Source organism: Sceloporus undulatus, chromosome 6 (genome assembly GCF_019175285.1).
Source record: "Sceloporus undulatus isolate JIND9_A2432 ecotype Alabama chromosome 6, SceUnd_v1.1, whole genome shotgun sequence".
NCBI lineage: Eukaryota > Metazoa > Chordata > Lepidosauria > Squamata > Phrynosomatidae > Sceloporus > Sceloporus undulatus.
Genome location: NC_056527.1, coordinates 85,344,646 through 85,367,238, shown reverse-complemented (window position 1 = coordinate 85,367,238; position 22,593 = coordinate 85,344,646). Strand labels below are relative to the sequence as shown.

The 22,593-nt window shown below is 41.8% G+C and overlaps 1 protein-coding gene across 4 annotated transcripts in view; it reads right to left on the bottom strand.

Moving 5' to 3' along the window:
- Positions 1-1,263: 1,263 nt before the first annotated feature.
- The window catches only part of ZNF385C (zinc finger protein 385C), a 201,177-nt gene continuing 179,847 nt past the window's right edge, over positions 1,264-22,593 (bottom strand). For all 4 annotated transcript variants that reach the window (XM_042476759.1, XM_042476761.1, XM_042476762.1 and 1 more), the window contains 5 exons: positions 21,727-21,895; positions 19,492-19,833; positions 15,060-15,247; positions 11,609-11,722; positions 1,264-8,828 (listed from right to left, as the gene is read on the bottom strand). In XM_042476759.1, the coding sequence (XP_042332693.1) occupies positions 8,607-8,828; positions 11,609-11,722; positions 15,060-15,247; positions 19,492-19,833; positions 21,727-21,895 (1,035 nt within the window). In that variant the 3' untranslated portion in view covers positions 1,264-8,606. The remainder of the gene's footprint in view (positions 8,829-11,608; positions 11,723-15,059; positions 15,248-19,491; positions 19,834-21,726; positions 21,896-22,593) is intronic.

The following is a 22,593-nucleotide window of genomic DNA, read 5'->3' as shown; positions in this document are numbered from 1 at the left end:
CCAGAATCAGAGTCCTCTATCCCACATTCTATGTATTCTCTACTCTTTAATCCACATGGTAACTTCTCTTCTCCTAGTTCTTTTGAGTGGGTTGAAACTGAATCTTTTTGCACTCTGGGTCAGCTCCTGAGAACCCAGTTGAAATAAGCTTCCTTACTACTCTTGCATGAGCATTGTGTATACTTCACTGGTCCCAATTTACCCAATATGGTGCCAATTGTTTTGCATCTTGTTCATGAAAATCTGGACATTGTACTGATTTTTTCAAACCAAAGGATGCTTCAGTATTTTTGATAGGGATTAATCCTTGGGACCATATGCTGAAGCTAATGCTGGAAGCAGTGCATGATCCCAAGTTTGCTCCCCAGGATAATTTGCAATGTCTGTGGTCTGCTAAAGAGTTTCTCTTTGATTGCTAACTGCAGTAACAAATTAGAGCAAGCTCAGAATTAAATCAGTATCCCAGTTATTAAGGCAATCTCATAAATCCACAAAAGTGACTAAACCCTGTCCACACACCACACTCCAATTTACATCACTCTGCTTCTCTTCATATAACCTAACAATAGCACTTTGACAGCCTCCACTCTAGATGGGTCAGAAGACTCAACTTTCTCCTCATTTACACATTTCCTTTCTGGTCACCTGATGGTGTGTTCCCCCCCTTTGCCATAGGTAAACCAGTGTGTTTATTCACAAGGATGGATAAAGTGCAATAATATTTATTTCACCCTGCATATACAGATGGGCAGCCTTATAAATAGCAACTGGAATGGTAAAGTTTTACGCCACACTTCAGATAGGACAATGCACAATTTTGTTTTATCTTTCAAGCAGAAAGCTCATCCTTAGGCTAGTCACCCAGTCAAAGAAATCTTCCAAATGCATTAACATAGATAAAACATACCTTGTTGTTAGATTATATGCATGGCATGTGTCTCGGGATCAGACATAATCTTAGAAGAGGCATTCCCTCCTGCAAGAGTGTGGAGAATGCCTCTTCTAAAACGTTTGCTTCCCACAGTGCTTGCATTTTTAAAAAAGAACACATACCTTCTTCTCTCTGTGTATATAATCTTATGCCTCATTAATCGAAGCATTGGGCCTGTACACACAGGCCAAAATAAAGCTGCTTCAGCTCACTTTGGAAGTATGCTGTTTAAATGACAAACGCATTTTAAGAGGCCAGAAACTGTGCCAAAGCTGTGCTCCAGTCTTTAGGACTGGAGCGTGTCTTTGGTATGGCCTTTGACCTCTTATGACACATGCATCATTTAAACAGCATACCTCTAAAGTGACCTGAAGCAGCTTTATTTTGGCCTGTCTGAACAGGCCCTCCATCTGATCTCAGTCAGAAAGGTTTTTTTAGGGCTCATCTACACCATCTACACCGGCCAGAATACTTTGGGCTGCTCCTGGAGTCTTCTAGTGCTGAAGCTGTCCTGGATTTTCCTCATTACCTATGCACTAAATACTGATGCTGGACAGTTGTTTACATATGTGTTCCTGTTGTGTTGCCCAGCACCACCACCACAGGCACAAGTCACTCCCTTTGAGATCAGAAACAAGGTGACCAACACAGATCAGCATTGTGGCCTTAGAGGGAGTAACTTGCACCAGTAGAAGCAGTGCTGGTCAGCACTGTGGGACAAATGTTTAAACAGCGACTTGGCATCACTACAGAGTGCTCTGGGGTTTCCTGCAAAATCTGGATTGAAAGGTAAATTATGTTCATCTGGTTTAAGGCAGGTAAAGGGCAAATCTGATGCGGAATTGGCCTTGCATTGTGAGGACAATCCTCATTCAAATCAGGGATTTGGTCCTGCATCGTGAAGACAGGTCACAAAGAAGGTGGTGGGAAACTGCTTCAATTGGCCTGTGTAGACATGCCCTTAGTTGACCTATCCATCTGATTATCTTTAAAGTTCAGTCCATTACTCGTTTTAATGTGTGTGTATAGGGGGTAGGGTTTGTTATGCAGCCTTCCAGATGTTGTTGGATTGCAAGCCCCAGCAGTCCTAACCAACCATAGTGAAGAATACTGGGAGCTGTAGTTCAATGACCTTGGCAAGTCTGCCCAGTTCCCACTCTTGTTTCAAAGGGATGTTGAACATCCTTGAAACAGTATTAAGATTTGATGGGAAAATGGATTAGCCTGCAATAACTCAAGATAGTTAAAAATAGGGTTTTGGACTGAATTCGATATTACAGTTCTGTAGACTTGGGGCCCACTCACACTACACCGAGCTATGATTTTACCATAATTGCTGTGGGTGCATCATATGGAATCCTAGGATCTGTAGTTTAGGGAAGAGCATTTAGTATCTTCAGTCAGAGAGATCTAGGCCCTCAGCAAACTGAAAGCCACAGGATTCTACAATATGGAACCATGGCAGTTAACAGCACCATAGTTTTGTAGTGTGAGTGGGCCCCTGGGTATTCCACATTTTCTTACAAAATTATAAAATTGCTGTTATTGCAACCTGTTATAATGTTTAATCTTTTACATCCAATAGTCCTCATCCCATTAAAATAAGTCACCAACAGGGTGGGAACTCTGAATAAAACTACCAGGGGGTAAATCTTAATGTGACTTACATCTCAGCCAGTGCACTCATGGAAATCTGGAAAGATCAAGATTACTGTTTCTAGAAGGAATGCATGGCTATAATATACAGTGTATAGCTACTACAAAGTTTCAGAAGCTGAGCTATCTTTTAACAAAAAGCAAGAGCAAGATTCTGGAGATGGCAGGGTAGGAAGAGAGAGAATATGAGAGTAGTATTTGAAAATTGCAGATGGCATCTGGATGATTCCACTTATCTTTCCTGGGCATCCACAGGCACTGTCTGCCAAACCTTATTATTTCCCACCCCTCTGTCTTTCTTTCTGCAACAAAATATTGGTAGCATAAAACACCAAACAAATTGCAAGTTCCAGAAATGAAAGCTACACAAAAACATGTGCGTTCCAAATGGAACAACAAGCTAAGCAAACTAATGAACGTTTGCATAATTCAGTCCAATTTCTGACTGGAGATTTTGTTGAGGGATGAGAAGAGGAGAAGCAACCATAAAACTCCAAAATCAAGATATTGCAAGCCCAGCAGTTCTTATCAATAGCCTCATGTTGTCACAAACTGAACACAGGGACGTAGCTAGAATTTTAGGAAGGGGGGGGGGTCCAGACTAAGTGACACCATTATAATGGGGCTTGGGTGTGGCAGCACAGCAGCACACACCATTCTTTTTTCTAATGGAAGGGTGGGGGTCCGGACCCCAAGAACCCCCCCTTGGCTACATCCCTGCGGAACAGAACCATCCCACTGTTCTTTGGCACAGCCCTCACTTCTCAGCATAAGAAATTCAACTTCTTTCAGGTTTGTTGCAGCTGTGAGCCTTCCAGTATACCTTACTATTAAATTGTCTGGACAGTTTCTGGTAAAGCTTTGTAAGGAAACTATCCAGACAATTGAATTGCAAGCTCTTGCAGGTGCTCCTGAAAACCAAATCCAGGGATTACAACTGTAGAACTGGGAAGTAGATTCAGGAGCAAATGGAAATTGGAAGGTGACCTAATGTATAACAACCTTGTGTGGAATACAACAAAATCCCAAATCCACAAAACAGTGATACCTTTAGTGGCCAAATAAGGAGGTTGGCTCAATAGTTTTAGTTGGCCCTGTAGTTGGCCCAACTAAAAATAAGCTTTTTAGTTGTCCCAATAGAGGTATCATTGTTTTGTGGATTTTGGAGTTTGTGGGATTTTGCTGCTTGGCCAATATGGCTATGAAGGCTAATGTGGGTTATGTGCTGAACTCTTTAGACATACATGATTCCCCTAGAGGGCAGTGCCTCTGCTGAATGCTTCTGTTCAACTGCCCTTCAGCACTAAATAGTAAGCAGACTAAGAAAGAGCTTTGTGATAGCATCCTACAGGTGAAGACAGCTGTAATAGTTAAAGTGGATTTTGAGGAGGGGGAGAAATGTTAATTTAGGGTCGCCTGGTGTTCTCAATGCTGTTTTTGCACTCTCTGGTTCTTTGGACTGAACATTTTCTGACCAAAAATAATCTACTGAGAGCTAGGATCCTCCAATGGTCTCAGTGGATAATATAATTATTCTGTGAAGTTTATCACATGGGATGGATCCCGTGCAGAAATGGGATTTAAAAATCTCAAAACCCCCCCACAAAAGTGGGTTGAGTTTTAGACATGTCAGGATGATTAAGCAATAACGCAACATTAACCCTTATGTCGTGTGAAAATCAACCCGCTTTTGTGGGCTTTGTCCACTTTCTGTTCGAGTTAACCCCTGACATAGTCTAAAATCTACCCACTTTTTTCCAGTTTCTGCACGGGATCCATTCTAGATTGTCAGACACTTTTCTGATGCACCTTCCCACCCATCCCCTCTCTCCATCATCCACTGAATAGCCATGGATGCCTCTTGCCGTGAAACAGTGAATCCTGGGGCACTTTGGTCAGAGGAAAGAAGAGAATATCAACCTCTACAATGACAAAAAATGGAGACATACATAGGTATACATTGGACTTATGCTTGCAATGTCACTAACAGGATGCTGGTCTACATATGTTTGATTCTGTATATAATAAATAGCAATGAATGTTACCAGCATGGGGTGGAAAGGGAGCATTTCACAACAGGTAATTATAAGGTCACTGCAGGAAGAATTTTGTCTCATGTGTACATATAGTTTACGCAGATTTTACGTTCTGTCATCTGTGTAAGAAAAAAAACCACTGCATGAATCAGAAAGAGGCACAAAAGTCAAAGAAGAATCAAGCCACTCCCTTAATATTTTGCATAGATGAGAATGGCTATTGATTTGATTGTGTGGCTAGCCACCTTGTCAATTTGATTTCAGCAAACATTCTTCTGGGGAGCATTTGTTAAGTGTGCTTCTATTTAAGGGAGCTTTCAGTTAATCAGTTTGTAGGACTCAAGTTTGTTAAGAAGCTGGAAAGGCAGTGAAAGAAAATACCACTTTGGTATTGCTTTACTTAGTCCAGTTAATGCTTAGGAACTCCATGGTTCTGAAAAACACATAAAACATGGAAATCATGCTCATCTAATACTGTTTGTCTGCACTGTCTAATAGTCCCAAAGGAAGTTCTCTCTCTCTCTCTCTCTGTCTCTTTCTCTCTTTTGACATGCTCCCCCCGCCCCCTTAAGGAATCATGCCATATTTTCAATTTTTGGGAAAGCTACTTTTTTGGACTACACCTCCCAGAATCCCCTAGCCAGCATGGTCACTGGCTTACAGCATGACATTACTGGGCTGAACAGGGAGGTGGATCAGCACAACAGTAACAAGTCTACCATTTGGCTGGGAGTGGGTAGAAAAGCTTCAAGAAGGGTGTAAAGTGTGGAAGGATGCAGAGGAGGCTGCAGGATCAAGTGGGTTATGAACTACAGCAGCCTTATAGCTTTCGGTCTGATCTGTTCTGCATCCATCACAATGAGGAGCTAGAACAAATTTACTCTCTTTTGCAAGCTCTGCAGATTCTCCAAGATTGAAGATAATTATGGTAAATGGAGCATGGAAAAATTAAAAGGACAAAAATATTTTTAGAGGATTCTCTCTCTAATATGTGAATCTCTGGCTTGTTGTAAAGGGTTCTGATCCTGCTTCTATTCCTGACAGAATACAGTATTTACTACTGTGTGCTGTCACTACTCAGTAACCTGATTATCTATGGCCCCATACAGACTGGCCAAAATAAAGCTGCTCTGGGTCACTTTGGAGGTATTCTGTTTAAATGATACATGCATCCCAAGAGTCCAGAAGCTGCGCCAAAACTGCACTCCAGTTTTTAGGATACCCAATATCCAGTATAAGTATAACACATATACCCAATATCCAGTATAGGTATTGATTTCAAAAATGAGTTTATATCTCTCATATGTCCCTCACCATTTGCTGCTTAAATAAGATGTATTTCCACTGCCTTTCTTTTCCTGGAGTATCGCAAGGACTCTGAACTGACACACAGGATCTCCTTAAACAGCAAAATAGATCTGTTCAAGTGACCAAGAACAAATTAAGATGGATTTCAACACAATGCTTGGTGTCAACTTGCTAAAAGGTGTGCACAGTCAAATGATCGCCCAAGCTACTATTCTCCTGTTTCTTTTAAGGGTATCGGAGATGATTAGAAACAGAAGCAGACAAAAACCTGGAAGAGTTGGCCATCTAGTTCATGGCATCTCCCAAGGAAGCCACAGCAGGAGCAGATAGTTTTCGATCACGTTTTGTACTCATCTGATTACTGCATTAGTTCAGGTCTCTTTCACATCAGTCAACTATAGCACTATACTTCACTTTAACTTACATGGCACTACTCTATGGAATTTTGGGGCTTCTTGTTTGGTGAGGCTCTAGAGCTCTCTGGTTGAAAATTCTAAATACTTCACCAAATTACAACCCCCCCAAGGATCCACTGAATAGAGAAAAGGCAGTGAAAGTGGTATCAAAATGCTATAATGCTGGAGAGTTATTCCCACCATTGCTTTCAATACAGTTGGGTGGGGAACTTTTGCCTCTACATGTTTTGAACATCAGAAACCCCAGCTGTGGTAGCAGTGGTAAAGGATGATAGGAACTGTAGTCCAAAACATCTGGACAACAAAATATTCTGTGCCCCTGGGCTTTATCAGGTGGATTGTTGCCTATGCTGAAGTAATCTAAACCATCTAGCATGCCATGAACTGGAAGCAGGGGCCTGCAAAACACATAATCTAGAGCAATGTGCTTTGCAGGCCCTTGCTTCAAGCTCATGGTTAATTGGTTAGGAACATGTGGACTAATGACCCAATTTGAAGCAAGAATGGAATTGTTCCAGAAAATATCTGTGATGAATACAACCCCTCCCAACAAACCCAACTCTAAATCAAACAAAAAAAATATATCACATCACACTGTGACTGGTGTTGTTAAGTTGTCCCAATGGGATTGGCTTCCCATCTGATGGATTCTACACCTAAAAGATGATATCTAAGTAGCACCACACTTCAACAAGATCTACTACTTCAAAGTTGGAGAAATGTGGTCTTCCAGACAGTTTTGGGATTGCAATTCCCACCACCCACAACTTATGCTTACTCAGAGTTACAGCCTAGCATCTGGAGGGCCACAAATTGTCCACCAAATTGTAAAATGCCCTAACATTTGCCTTTCAGTCAATGAATACAGGCACTAATGTTCTTCCCCACCCAACAGCATCCAGCTAGACTCTACTTGAACGCTAATCCATGCTACAATGTTGTGCAAACAGACAACATGAAGGAAGCACCACTGAACACTCAAGGACCTGTGACAGGCATTCCTGGCTTCTTGACATAGATTCAGTATATTCTGATAGTCTCTTGTCTTCCCTTCACACCATACAATGTTCACCCAAGTAAAAGTTGTATCTGGGACAAGCAAGAGTGCCATGTACAGTAAGTAAAAAAATAAAGCAAATGGCTCTAGGATCTGAGAGAATCTTACCTCTGACTTTTCATTTGCCCCAAGACATACAAATTGTAAATTATACTCTCTTTCCAAAGCTGGAGATATAAACAATAATAATAAAAAGATTTTAAAAGTCAGGATTTTGCCTGTATCTATCCCCTGGCCAAAGGTATGCAATATCACTTCTCCCTACCCCCAGACACCCTTGCTTCACCCAAATCAAGGACTAGAATTGGAGATCCACTCTCACACAGTTTTGCTTTCATTTTGAGATTAAACATTAAGGTTAGAAACAGAGCAGGATTTGGATCACAATATTTTTTTCCAGAATAATTTTTTTTTGGCATGAGAAATATGCACACTGCCATAACTCCCTCCATGCTTTTCTTCCTCTTGAACTGAAGACCATCTCAGTTCCTTCACTAGACATATCTCAGTATCTCTCTCTATAAAAAAAGATAATTCTATCTTCAACAGTATCTCTCTGGGAACATATTAGAGCAAATAGACATGATATCGCTGTTCTTTATTGCTGTCTTGTTTCTTCAAAAAGCAGCGATTTGGGGATGGGATATGTGTGAATTGAATCAGAGCCAAGGCATCAGGAAAAGGGTTATGATCCCCTGATCCTATCCAGATCTGACCACCAAACATCTGCTTTTTGAAAAAGAAAAGATGTGGGTGCTCCAATCACAAAATCCTCATATTATATCTGGTTTGGCCCTCAGCTATCCACTGACAAATTCTCATTTACTGAAATCGTTCTGACTGCTGGATCACAGCTATCCTGTGTAAAATGGCATTTTTAAGGTGTTCTAATTACCTAAATGTTACAAACATTTCTTTTCCACCACACCATCTGGATAAAATGGATTGTGCTGTGGATTGTGAAAAGTTAACAGGAAGACAAATTTGAGGTGGGGTGGAGTGGGAATACCTTCCAACAAAGTGCTATCCCAGTTAATGACTCAGGTAGAAAACAGACAGAAACGAAACGATGGCTCATTAAAACAGTTGAAGGATTCTGATTCCAAACACAGCCTTATTAAGACACCCATCCCTCCCGAATTTCCCATGTACTCTTCCCTTGTTTTTCACTGCACTGGTGAAGTAACTGGAGCCGAAGTTCTCTAGTAGGGGGCAAAGACGATAGGGCCTGTTGCTGCTCTCACTGGGCCTGGGGGGGTTCGGAAAAGCGCTGGTCCAAAGATGGGAGCTTGGAAGAGGGTCGTGGCAGCTGGTCGAAGTGTTAGCGGGCTAGGTAGAGCACACATGGTGGCCGGGGTGAGGGGGCTCGGCAGGAATCGTGCAGCCAAAGTCTTCGTAAGGTGCTTCTGGAGAGCCAGTTTGGACTGTGAAGTGTGAGATAAAAGGCAAGGGGAAGAGGGAAGAAAGGGAGAGAGAGATGTTATGAGAACTAACTCACTGCAAAAAGAGGGAGGGAACACACAAGACTGTGGCTTTAATTCTCCATTAATTAATTGAAGACATGTCTCACTAGGCCTCAGGCTGCAAACTCAAACATCAGGCATCAATCTTAGGTCCGGGTCCCTTTTTCAAATGGCCTAGCTCAGCCCTGAAATCTATGGATGATATCACACGACGGGTTTTGCAGCTCTAATCCATAGTCACTCATGGTCCAACCATGCGAATTCACATTAAAGCATGATAGATTATCACATGTGATTGCTTTCTATGGGGAGTTGTTCCGAGGCAGATCCAAAGTCAATCCAAAGTGACTCCTGATGTAGCTGAATTTGGTAACAAGTGAATTCACAAAAATGTTTCCAAACTCACTTCTGTTTCAATCCGAATTGGTCTGGCATGGAATACAACTTTGCTTTGGTCCTGGTACACCCCCCAAACCTCCAAGGTGGCAAATTCCCATGATGCAGTGCTGCAACCTTGCTCCATTTATTTCCGGTACTCCTTCAAGAACGGAGGACCTGTTTAGCTGTTGCTGCCAGGGATGGGGCTCTGACATGGAGAACCCCTTTGGATGTTGCTGCAAGGGATGGGGCTCTGACAGGGAGGCCCCCTTTGGATGTGGCTGCAAGGGATGGGGCTATGTCACGGAGGACATGTTTGGATGTGGCTGCCAGAGATGGGAAAAGAGAAGGGAAGAAGAAATGTGAAGCTATCATTCACGTTAGGCTAGCATTCATGTGAAACTGGAACCAGGAAGTGGCCCCTTCTTCACCCTGGAAGTGCAAAAGTTCACGATGCGTTCTGAGCCCCACTGAGCATGCGCAAGGGTGCCAATTTGAATTGGTTACTCCTCATGGTATGAACTGGTGTGATAATTTATTTTGCACTCACTTCGCTTTGCCTCAGGACTGACCACAATTCTGCTGTTTACGTGAGATAATTAATCACATGAATTGCCTTGGATTAGAATTGGCTCTGCTTCCCCTTCCCTTTGGATTGCAGTTCAAATTTCACGTGTGATAAACTTTTATGAGTTCACAATAAAATCAAGGATGTTCCTGATTCTGGTTCATTTCTGCCAAGACTACTCCTAATATATCTGGGATAGGGCCTAAATACCCCACATCTCCAGATCTGATCCAAACTTGGACACTTAAGTAATTGGATAGGAAACTAGGTGCTTATAGGCTATATTTCAGAGGAAAGAACTGGCAAAAACCCCTCTGAGTATTATTTGCCTAAGAAAACACTATGAAATTCATGGGGTCACCATAAGTCAATAGGTGACTTGAAGGCACACACACAATATCTGAGACTGGTCTTAGTTTCTAATCACAGATTTCCGGGATAATGACTTCTCTGTGTGAAAATCTTAATTGTGTCTTAATAGCAATTGCATGATTTTCACAGAATAATCCCTGTTTAAACTTCCAATTTTGCACCGTGTAATAAACTCCTCAGTACTGTATTGGCCTGGATCCTGAGTTAAATTTGTAGCCAATACATCTTCACAGATGCTCATGCCTTGGCTACTTCACATTTTGACTCTTGCAATGTATTGTGCATGGATTGCCTTTGAAAATGGCCTCGAAACTGTGGGTAATCCAAAACAGGGCTCCGATGGCTGACTGAGTTTATGTCACGCCAGTGCTTTGTTCAGATATACTGGCTCTATTTCATTTGTATGCTCAAATCAATGTGCTTTGCTTGAGACCTGGGATTAGGGTATCTGGAAGATACGCTTCGCCCACATATGTGTATGTGAAATCTGAGTTTCTTTTCAGAGTCCCTGATCCTGTAAGGGGTTCTGAACTGGAAGAGGGAATCCTCAGACTCTGTCCACTGCCAGTACCACTATTTTGCCCCATGTGACTCAGTAACCTAGTGAGAGTTAGAGGGCCTTAACTTCCACTTTTCCCATCTCTGATTCTGCAGTCTTTCCTACAGACTTTCCTTCCCACTCCCGTAAGAGATGAGAATCCCATATGCATATGTGTTCACATACCAAGCAAAGGCATGTGAAGAACAGCATGGAAAAGAGGAGCTCTTTAAAGGAATGCTTTTATTCTAAGTGAGCAATTTTTATATTAGCAAAAGTTTTTCTTGTACATAAAGGCACCTTCCCTCCTCCCATAGTTTTTTAAAAAGCCGAAGTCATATTCACCTGAGGTTAGAAGAAGCACAGGTCCTAATACGATTAGCTGAATATTCCTATTCTATTCACAAGACAGATGTTTTCTGGGTCTTTGGGATGTTCATGGGAGCTGGAGTCTGGACCCATTTATCCAGCCTATGACCAAGCTTCTCTAGGGATGGTGAGGCAGGTGACACCTTTTCTATTTCTCTATAGAAATTAGCCAAAAGATGCCAAAACCTGAAAATGCAACAGCATGCTTCTTCTCTCATGCACCCAAACCTCCAAAGAAATCCCCAAAGGGAAATAGATAAACCAAAAACCACCCAAAATGGCAGCCAGAAGTGATGTCATGTCACTTCATGTGCACTAAAACATGCCAGTGCACTCCTTTGAGTGCACACAGGAAGGTAAAATGGTCTCTCCCCCCCCCCCACAGTTGCCCACCAGCCAAAAGAGAATAAATCACCAACCATAAGAACTCCCCTCTGCCACCTGCCCTCCCTGTTTCCCTCTGTACAATATTTCCAGTAGACCATGCAGTTGTCTTAAACCTTCAGCGACAAGTACCTTGAGAATACTCACTGCCAGGGCCGTATTCTTCTGCATTTTGCTATAGGGACTGTACTTGGGCTTGGGAGGCTTCCCTGCAAGCCTGTCCTTGTGCCGCCTGCTGCTCATGTGCTGTGGGCAGAGGGAAAAAAAGCCTCTTAAGAGTTACCAATTAAATTCTGGACCTAGAAATTTCCATCAATATGCTTAGATTCACCTAACACAGATTAATATGCTGTAACCACTGGGTAATCCTGTTGGTACACAATTACTTTCTAAAATGTAACATGTATCAATAGACCTCAGGGCTTCTGACATAGAATAATGAGACCATACAAAACTTAAGTCTGACCATCTATGATGTAGTACAAGAATCATTTTGTGAACTCAACAGCTTGGATTCAGAATTATTAATAGTCACAGTAGACCAATTAGAACCAATGAGATGACCCACTCTAAGAATAACTCTGGATCCAGCCCTATATCTTCAGCAATTTGCTTTCAGTGAAAATTTCACAAAAATTTGTGGGATTAAATCTGATAAACTTTGTAAGATGGGGTGTGTGTGTGTGACAAGTTGAGAGGTACAGTGTCCTTTTTAAAAATATTTTAAAAATAAACCAGGAGGAAGCGTAGTGAGTCCAATACATCTTAAATTTCTGCCATGGTTAAAGGAATCTGATGAGTGTTTGATATGTCCGGTGGTACAACCTGAGAGTGCTCCAGCTTCAACAATACAATTGCCCTGTAATTTTGGTGTGTGATCAGATCACAATGGTTTAGGGTAATAATCTGGCTGGCACTCTTAACAGCTCTAGAAAGGCATTCCAGATATCATTAAATTTGTATAAAATATTCCTTTCAGAGCTTGGAAAAGTACTTTGAAAAAAAAGCCAGCCCCAGGAAACCCCATGACAGGTTTTCCTTATTCTCCAAAAGTTGGAAGCGATTTAAGGGCACACGACAACTAAAACAACAACTTTGTTCTGATTACTTTTTATTATGTTTGGAAAGTAACTTGTTGACATAATGATGGAAAATTATTTGTGCTTCTATTTAAAAAAACTATTCAGGATTGTTAAGAAAATGACATAAAACTTGATTTTTTTTGGTCAATATGTTCTAAAAATTATCTTTAAAAAGATGTTTTCCAAGTACACAGAAAATATTACTCATAGCACCAATGTAGCTTAGTTCCCACTCATTATGTGACTCCATTATGATTTCATTAAAAAAGAGAGAGAGACAAACTTATTACAGGTAACATTACTTGTATCTCATTAACCTCCAAGCTCTGATTCTTTTGTATGCATATCACTTGTTCTGAATATGACAATCTGAAGGACTTCCTCTGCATAAACCAGACCACATATTAAGATCTACTGGAGAAACCCTACTGCTGTGTGTTTCATTAATATTAAGAGATGTGCTCGGCTAAGATACAAGAAAAGACCTTGACTGTTGCAACCCCTCACATTACCCCTTCTTGATAATTTTTCATTCAACCCCTGATCTTCTTTTAGATCTATAGATGTGCCTTGGTTCCTTCTGCAATGTTTTAGTTTGTTGTTCATTAAAAAAAAATCTTCCCTTAGTTGTTGCCATTCTTTACCATGTTGATTGTTTGTATGCAAAGGGATCTTGTTGCACCTTTGAGACTAACTGAAAGAAAGAAGTTGGTAGCATGAGCTTTCATAGACTTGAGTTGAGCCTACTTCCTCTGATGCATGTTCGAAGTGAAGAATCCAGAGACAGATTTATATAATCCAGTTGTGTGTGAGAATGTCAATTCAAATTAAAAAGCTTGTGGGTATGGAGATGAAGTGGCAAGTTTAGTTTTAAGTATGGTTTTGCGGGACAAAGGCAGAAGAAAGGCTGTTGCATGAAGCCCTGGAGAACAGATAACCATTTGAATGAATATTGGAATGTAATGTGGGAAATAGAGAAGGCATGTAATGAACTGGTCAAGGGAGCCCTCGTGAAGATGCAGGTTAGTGCTGAAAACTGTGTAATGTGCCAGGAAACAATTATCTCTGTCCAACTCACTGCTGATGAACTGTTGTTTTTGGTTATATTCCAATTCTGTTGTTTCACTTTCTATTCTTCCTTTGTAGTTCTTTTGTACAAGTATTACTGTTCTGTAGTCTGAGATGGAATGCCCAGGGAGTCTGAAGTGTTCTGTAACAGGTTTTTGTGTATTCCCATTCCTAATGTCTGATTTATGTCCATTTATCCTCTGGCACAGGGACCATCCTGTTTGACCAATGTAGAGTGCTGAAGGCTGTTACTGATATAGCATGGCATAAATTACATTGGAGGATGAGCACTTGAAAGCCCCTCTGATATTGTGGGTAATATCATTAGGGCCTTGATGAGATTTCCTGAACAGATGTGTGGGCAGAATTGGCATCTGTGTTTGTACTGCTGTCCACATGTGTGTGGTGTCCTCCTGTAGGTTTGGGGTTTGAAGGCTGACTGTAGGTGTGTAAAGGTCTGCCACCAAGAATCTGTGAGTGAGCAACACTATTGCCCAGAAATGGGTTGTAGTTCACTGATGATATGCCTCAGTAGTCTCAGTTGAGAGCAGTATATGGCCACTAGTAGGGTTCTGTCATTTTCTTTTTTCAGTTCGTTCTGTAATAGATTAGAATAGAATAGAGCCCCTTTCTGTCCTGGATGGAGGCTGCAGCAGACAAACACTGTGGCTTCCACGAGGCCTAAAAAGAACCTGCTCTTGGCTGGTTTTTTAGGTCGTGCGCAGGGCACCATTGCTGCCTTCATGTGCAATGATGACATCCGTGTGGCATGGCACTGTTTGGACGCTGTGCTGCATGTATGTCATTATGGTGGCCCCCATGTAAACAGGGGGAGCCTTGATGGCGCCCAGGCAGTGTGGTAGGGCTCAGGAGCGTGCGGACGCTCCACTCTCCTGAACCCTAAAATCGCCCCCAGGCTGGTGCTTTGCGCCAGTCTATACCGGGCCTAAGTTACCCTGCTTATGATGAGATTACATTTCTAACCTACCAATAACTGCAGCATTACAACTGATGGTGGGGACAAGATAGTAAAAAGAGAAATTTCGTGACCGTTTTTCTCCTTCCAAGAAAGACCTTTGGCCAGGCTTTGTTCAAAACTGGCAAAGATTCAGTACAGGGCCAATCTCTGATCAGCCAGTGTGTGTGTGTGTGTGTGTGTGTGCCTTCAAGCTGCCTGTCTAATTATGATGACTGTATGATCGTATGAATTTCACAGGGTTTTCTTAGGCAAGGAATACTCAGGGGTGGTTTTGCCAGTTCCTTCCTCTGAAATATAGCCTACAGCATCTGGTATTTATTGGCAGCCTCTCATCCAAGTACTAGACAGGGCTGGCCGTGCTTAGCTTTTACGATCAGATGGTATGTGGTAGCTTTAGGGTCATTATGCTATCCGGTCAGAGTATCTAAAGGGAAAATCTTTTCCTGCCACTTACCTGATTGAGCTGGGTTTCTGAGTTGACAAAGATCTCACACACCTGGCACTGGAAGGCCTTGTTTTGGATGCCAAGGCTGCCTTTGCTGCCGATCCGTTTGGGCTTGTGCCCCACTCGAGAGAGAACCTTTCCCCTACTTCGCCTTGGCAAAATGGCCTGGCCTTCTAGCATTGATTTGTGCTTTGCCCCTAGGAAAGAAAGAGAGGAAAAGCTGCAGAAGACTCTTGCACCTTGTTAAACAAGAGGAATTATGGAGCAGGAGGTACGGTATGCCCATGGGGTCAATGGTGAAAGGTGAAGATTCCACGATGCCAAAATGGGCACAGTTTTATAGAAGATCTCTTCCAGCTTCTGCTGACATGCAAATGCTAGTCTTGTTTAAAAGCTTTCTCAGGCAGTTACTTAGTCATTTAGTAACTCTTGATAGACCTGCTCCAGCAGTGGCTGTTGAGTAAACCCCCTACTGAATGAAACCGAAGAGCCCCTGTGATTCTTTTCTTGGCAGGCAGTCTAGGACATCAGTGACATCTCTCTCTCCCTTTGCTCCTGAAGCTGAGAAAACCACATGGTTTTGCTCCAAGCCTATTTTAACATTTATAACACAAATGTTTGTGTATGTGTGTCTGTTGATTTTTTAAAATAGCTAGTCTTCCCCCAAAAACATTAAAGACAGCTGTTCTCAGCTGCCCTGTATTTAGGATATGTTGTTTCGACCCCATCTTTTGTAAACATGAAAACTGATAGTTTGCACTCTGATTTTTCTTAATTTCAAAATTGATTTGGCTCATCTTTTTCACCCCATGTTTGGTTTCTTTATGCCTTCTCCCATTAAACTACATAGTAAATATTTTAGGTGTTTTGTGCTCTCTGATGTTTCAAACCGCCCACTAGCAGATTCCCACTGCAGTGTCTATCCCTTCTGCAATGTTAAAATGGGACAGAGGTATCAAGAAAGCTAAAGCCAAAACTGAAATAAATAAAAGTGAGTTTATTGCTCACTATCGTTATTACTGTGATTACTTGATGTGCTTCAAAACATAAGACCTCAAAAAATGACAGCTTAAAATTAGGGGTGGAAGCAAAGCAGCCTATCATTTATCTGCAGAAATAAAAGTCCATTTTAGAATTTAAAGGCAACAGTAGCATAATACTTTTACTCAGGTCAACTAAAAGGCCACAATTCAACAATCAAACTTTCCAGTTCATCAAAATTCTTCATAAGAACAGATACTATTACGAAAAAAAAACAAAATCAGAGTGGGATATGGGGAGATAGATATTACTAAACTTGATGAAAACTCAACAGAATTGTATAGTTTAAGATGAAATGCAGGAGATGTTACAGAGACATGTTACATGAAGGAGGCTGCAAACATATGTTATGTTGCTCAATAGACTACTACAGGGACAGTGAAGCACTCCCACCTGCTTCAAGATATAAAAAGCTGACACTTCTGTCTGTGTAGAATTGGGAAGCCCAAATGTCAGAGAGCCAAAGAGTTGTAAGATCATGATTAAAAATATGCAATAAGAAGCCTTGTTAATAAGGCCACAAAACATTATGAGCCCATGCAGACCTTCCTAAGTACTCATTTGTGGCATAGAAAAAGAGAAAAAATGTTGTCAAGTTTCTGGATCTCATCACTTAGTGGCAATTTTTAGTCACCATAGGTGACCAAGCAAGCAACTATTCTAAACTCTGATAGGTGGCATGGGCAAAAGGCTCCTGTGTTCAAGGCAAGGAGGTTCTACATCTTATCCCACCCTCACAGCCTTCCAAGTTACATCTTCCATTTCATGTATGCCACGCTCCTCTTAAAATCCCAAAAGGCTTTCTTCTGCATTGTTACATAACCCCAAATTCCAAAGTATGCCCAAACTAAAGCAGAATGTACATGTTTATTGACAGTGAGGGAATTTGTCTAAAATAAAGGCAAGCAGAAATGCTTAGTTCCTGCACAAAATAAAGGCTTCTTTTGGAAAACAAGCAAGCAAAGAAAAACAAACAAACAAACAAACCTGAGTGGGTAATTTTTATCTTTTTTATTGGTGTTCTGAAAAGAATTGGGCATTAAGACAGGTCTACACTGTGAGGAGACGGTTCAGTACAGGACTTGCATGTGAGTCCTAGCTGGTATTTGAATCCCCCCAGAAAACCCCAAGCCCCAGACCAACTTTTTTTCCAGGCGAAAATCACCCCAAATAGTAAAACAAAACAAAACAAAAACAAAACAGCAAGATATTACTTCCCAAACATAGCAGTTTTGGGCCTCCAACCCTTCCAGAATGTCCACAAATAGGCCAGAAGTGACATTGCATCACTTCTAACTTGCAAAAACACAAAACAAAACAACAACAATTGTGAATTCTGTGAATTCTGGTAGCAGGAGAAATTGGCCCCCACACTTGCATGGTTGTCCAACCCTGTCCACCAGCCTCAGATGTCATGCTAATTTTTTACAAGCCTCCCATATCATGTCCCATATCATGCAAATTGATGGCAATTAGGCAAGATGCTGTATCTTCAGGCTGTGTACAAATTAGTATTTATGTGGAGCAAAAGGAGTAACTTCCCTCTTATTGCTAGTCTGGCACCACCTCTGATCCAATTTCCATAGCTGGATAAACCCCTTGTGGTAAGGGAAAGTGAATCATTATGGACTTCACTCCATGGGCTTTAAACATACAGTACACATATCTAATACAGCAAACATCTATGATGTACTGGGAACTTTGTTACCCATCATGGTAGGGTTTTGCTCCCTTCCCCTCATCCTTTCCTCTTACCACTTTCTAAAAACTCTACTCAGCTGCCACCACTAACTGCTTCTGGAGCACCCCAATATTCAGCAGCCTTGTTAGATGTTTTCAGGGACTATACCTCACCCCTTTTCTACCTCTAGCTCCCCCCACTCTCACAAGAGACGAGAATTTGACAAACACATACGACATGCCCAGTAAGTAGGTATGCAAGAGAGAGATAAAAGAAGAAATTCTCATAGGAAAATTATTATTCTAAGGATTTTAGCATATGAAGCTAAAGAATGGAATTTTAGCAGGATAAAAGTATCTTTGGCCGATACATGACCTTGTGTACATCTTGCTGCTGCCTTGCATACCATTCATTACTATAGTGCACCTTTTCATTGATGGACAAAACCTGTCAAAAGGCCCTTAACCTCACTGCTATTCCATTACTGCCTTCTTGTGATAGGCCCCTTCGACTGCAGATCTGCTTCTCAGACAGTCATGTGGTGTTAATGAGCAAGATTCTGCTCTTCTCTTTCTCATCCCCTTCCCCTTGTAGTAATTGCGGCTGCCAACAGCTTCCCTAAGCCAGCTACCTAAGCTGGGTACGTATTGACACAGCAGTTGGCTTTGGGAGGCAGTTGGTAAATGCAATTGCTTGTCCCCCCCCCCCCGCTTTCTTCCACATAGGGCTGCTGTGTGAATGTACACCTTAGCTTTGCACTTCAGGAGGGGGGCAGAGCAATGATGATGGCTGCCAACAGCTTTGCAAAGCTGTGTGAATGTGCACATTCACACAACAGCTGGCCTTGGGAAGTGGTTGGCAGCCGCGATGGCACATTCGCATCCTTCTTCCTGAAAGGCAGTGTTTAGCACTGCAGAAAACATATCATGCGACCATGGATTGCTAAAGTGCAACTGTGGGGGAAAGTGTGATAAGAAATGATGACAAACTGGTAGGCTTCCATTCTTAAAGTAGCACAATTCTGGCTGTACAGCAGGCAGGTATAATAAAGTACTAAGTAAACAATTATATCACATATAGGAAACAGTATATCCATGAAAGACACTCTCACTTCAGATATGGAATAAGAGAAATACAAACTTCATAGCTCAGTCTTAAATCACATTCAGCCACATGTAAAAGAAACACAACATCTCTAACACATGACTACACAGTTCCTATTCTATTCATTATATAGTTGACAATGTAATGTGTGATATTCAAAGGGAATGTGGAGAATCTGGACACTGTCCAGCCTCAACCATGCTTCCCAAGATATGACAGAATAGGTAACACCCTTCTATTCAACCAACAGTCCCTAACAACATTTTTATGCCATGGGGCGCTGTGCTTAAATAACCTCTCACTCTGAAAGATTTAGAAGCTTTTGCATCTTCTGTGAAACAGATTGGATGACTACTTATCTCTTCAGATCTTCAGCAGGTCCTACATGATGCTGTCCTTAAAAGTAAGCACTGACCTTTTCTTTTCCTGGAAGTGATCCCACACCCCACAGCTGTGTTGCCCTTTGGAGTTCAAGAATGGCAGGATGCCATTATCACATGCCCCCCAAATCTCAGCCCAGGAACAGCCTGGAAGACTGGGGCCATACTGCTGTAATTTCATTCCTGAAACCTAGGGGAAAAAGAGATACAAATACACCCATTACAGGTTCCTTACCAGAATTATGTGCCTCCAGCTGAGAGGCAGAGTTCACTGTCACTTTGCAAGTTGGACAGTACAGATGTTGCTTGTTTTTCTTCCCCTCCTTCTCCATTTCTGGTGCTGAGCTGGTGGTCTGGCTTGATTCAGCGGCTGGAGTCTCAGCTCCAGGGGCTGCAGATGATGACGCCAGACTTGCAGTGTCTGGAGCACCTTCTGAGGGCTCTGAAGCTGGTGGGGAAACTAGGGGCAGAATGCCACTAGCTAGCTTGGCAGATGACTCCTCTGATGGGGACATCATCATGAGGCTGCAGTTGTCTGCTGTTGGCTGGTTCAAGCTGAGTAGGCCGTTGGGTTGTGCTAACAAAAGAAGAGAACACTTACTTTCTTTTGAGGAACCTTTCTCCATCTGCAAGTCACTAAAGTCTTACAATATTATAGACGCACTTAATGAGATTATTTTTGCATTATATTGGGGTGGGAACAGTTAACTGCACACATGAAGTGGCAGTTGATGGCTCCCATGCCATCAATCCACTCTGGTTGTAGTCTGAATTTTAAAGTAGCTAGCCAAAGTGCTGAACCTAGTTAGTGGAGAGGGTTTATTAGTACCCTGAATAGTTCCTTTAAAATTCAGGCTAAAATTCGAAGTAGATTCATTGTCCCATTGACATGCAAGCAACTAAATTCCACAGCCTGTACTGACCCTCCTTGTGCAGGTGTTGTCCACACTGCAAATCTTACTTATTTGCTAGTAAGCAGAGCTTCATCTCCTCCAGACTCCCCTGATGCTATTTTTTAGAGTAGGGGTGGGCAACTGCATAGGAGTCAGAAGCCATTTTCCTCCAGGTCATCCCTCTTCTCTGAGCAAACCCAAATACTTGTTTTTCCTTTCAGTCTTTCTCAAAATGGCAGCTAGAGGTGACATTGCATCACTTCCTATCACCATTTTGAGAGGGTCTATAGAAGAAAATGAAGATGCCAGCCACAGATGCTGGCGAAACGTCAGGAAGAAACCTTTCTGGAACATGGCCACATAGTCCGAAAAACCCACAAAAACTATGTATTATTTTTATTGATGCATTTTATATGTATTTTATTATTGATGTATGGGTTTTAATGGGCTGTAATCCCGCCTCGATCCATCTGGGAGAGGCGGGAAAATATATTATTATTATTATTATTATTATTATTATTATTACAATCAACAGATCACATACTATAAACAAATTTTCAGAAATACTATTAAAAAATCATTTCCATCACTTCCAGTAGATCACATGATACCCTGCTTACCTAACTTAATGAATTCCCACTAAATTATAGTTACTTGTATAACCTGTTATAAAATATGAGAAACATGCATTTTTCAAATGCAACTAGAACATATAAAAGTCTTGGGGCACCTTAAAAGTTTTCATTGTGCATAAGCCTTTGTGGATTGCAGGCCAATTCATAATCTGCATGGAGTGCTGGGATGAGAATCTTCCCAATACAGAAAGAGGGAAGAATACCAGGCCTCATTCCCACTTACCTCTTGATTCACTTCCTGCACCGATTCCTGAAACCAGTTCAGCAAACAGTGTGGTTCCCACTATGTTTGCGCCGGTTTCAAGAATTGGTGCAGGAGGTGACAGCCGCGGCTTCCCTGCCATGTCTCCCTCCGTCCTTCCTGGTTATACCAGGGGTGGAGGAGAGGTCGAGGTGGAAGGAGAGGCAGGTCGGAGGCTGGAAGACTGAGGATGGAGCAGGAAGGTATGGTTGGGAAAGCCACTGCCAGTGGGAACCAAGGCAGATTTGTATCTGATTCGATTCTGCTTGGTTCCCACTTGGGCTGAATCAATTTATTTCCAAATAAATCGATTCAGACCAAAAAACACCCAATTTTACCAGCGTCTTTTTGACATGGATTAAATGAGTTAAAAACCATGCCCCCCCCCCTTTTCCAAATCACTTCAGGGACTTGAATTAAGTAGGAACCATCATGGTTTACACTAGATTGAGATCCAGTTTAAAACACTGTAAAAACAACCCCTCAGATTGTGATGTACTTAATATCTAGTCTGTGCAACAACTGAACCAAAGTAATCCACCAATGGTTCTCCTACAGTCCCTTGAAAAAGCATTAAGATGAACTCTATCCAGCTTTCAAGTGAAGAGAGTTTCCAAAATTCAATGTGGCTCTTTCCTTCCCCCAAAACACTTTGAAATGTTTTTTCACAAACCAGATGCCAAAGTTTTGCTACCACTGACCTCCATTGCTGCTGCTGGTGTCTCCACTGAGATCTAGTGCGGTGTTAAAGTCAGCTGGTTTTTCTTGGCTGCTGTTACTGTCAGCTGTTTTGTGCTTATTTTTCGCTGCTTCAATGGCTTTGAGTCTGCGGGCATGCTTGTGGCCTCTGTAATGTGCCTCAGCTTGATTCTGAGAACAAACAAACAAACAGAAAACAAAACCATGGTTGAGAAATGGAGAGTTGAATGTTTGAAGAAAAAGTTCTACTAAGGCCATTTTGCATTATGGAAGGCCAAAGAAAGACAATAACACAAGAATAATTTCTAGGGGGTCATTCACACTCACATTTTTGTACTGAGGAAATCTGGGGAGATTTGATGATGTAATACCAAATCAAAGTTCCAACTATGTTTACTATGATCAGATCTCTGTGGCACAGTAATCCTATTGATGTTCACATTACTGTAGTATCGATTTAAAACAGAGCCTTCATTCTGAACGCATTCAATTGTTCTCGTGTTTTTAAAAAAATGTCAGTCAAATGACGCACATCTTCATCATACCGCTCATCTCAGTATTTAAAGGTACTTCCATACTGATAGAGAATGGCTGCAAAGGTGTGAATAAGCTGTCATTTTTTTTAAAAAAGTTCATCACGTTCCCAAGAGAACCCTCTCCCTGGCTTTTGTGAGCTCTGGGTCTCAGCCATTGGTGCAGATAAGGGGACTAAATCACCAGCAGAAGAGGAAAAAAGCCAGGCAGCTCTTTAAAGGAACCACTTTCCGAAATGTGGGAAGTTTGAATCCACTGCATTTATGGAGCCAGCAAGTGAGTGCCAAGACAGAAAAACAATGGCGCTTTGCCAGAAAGGCAAGACCAGTGGGATG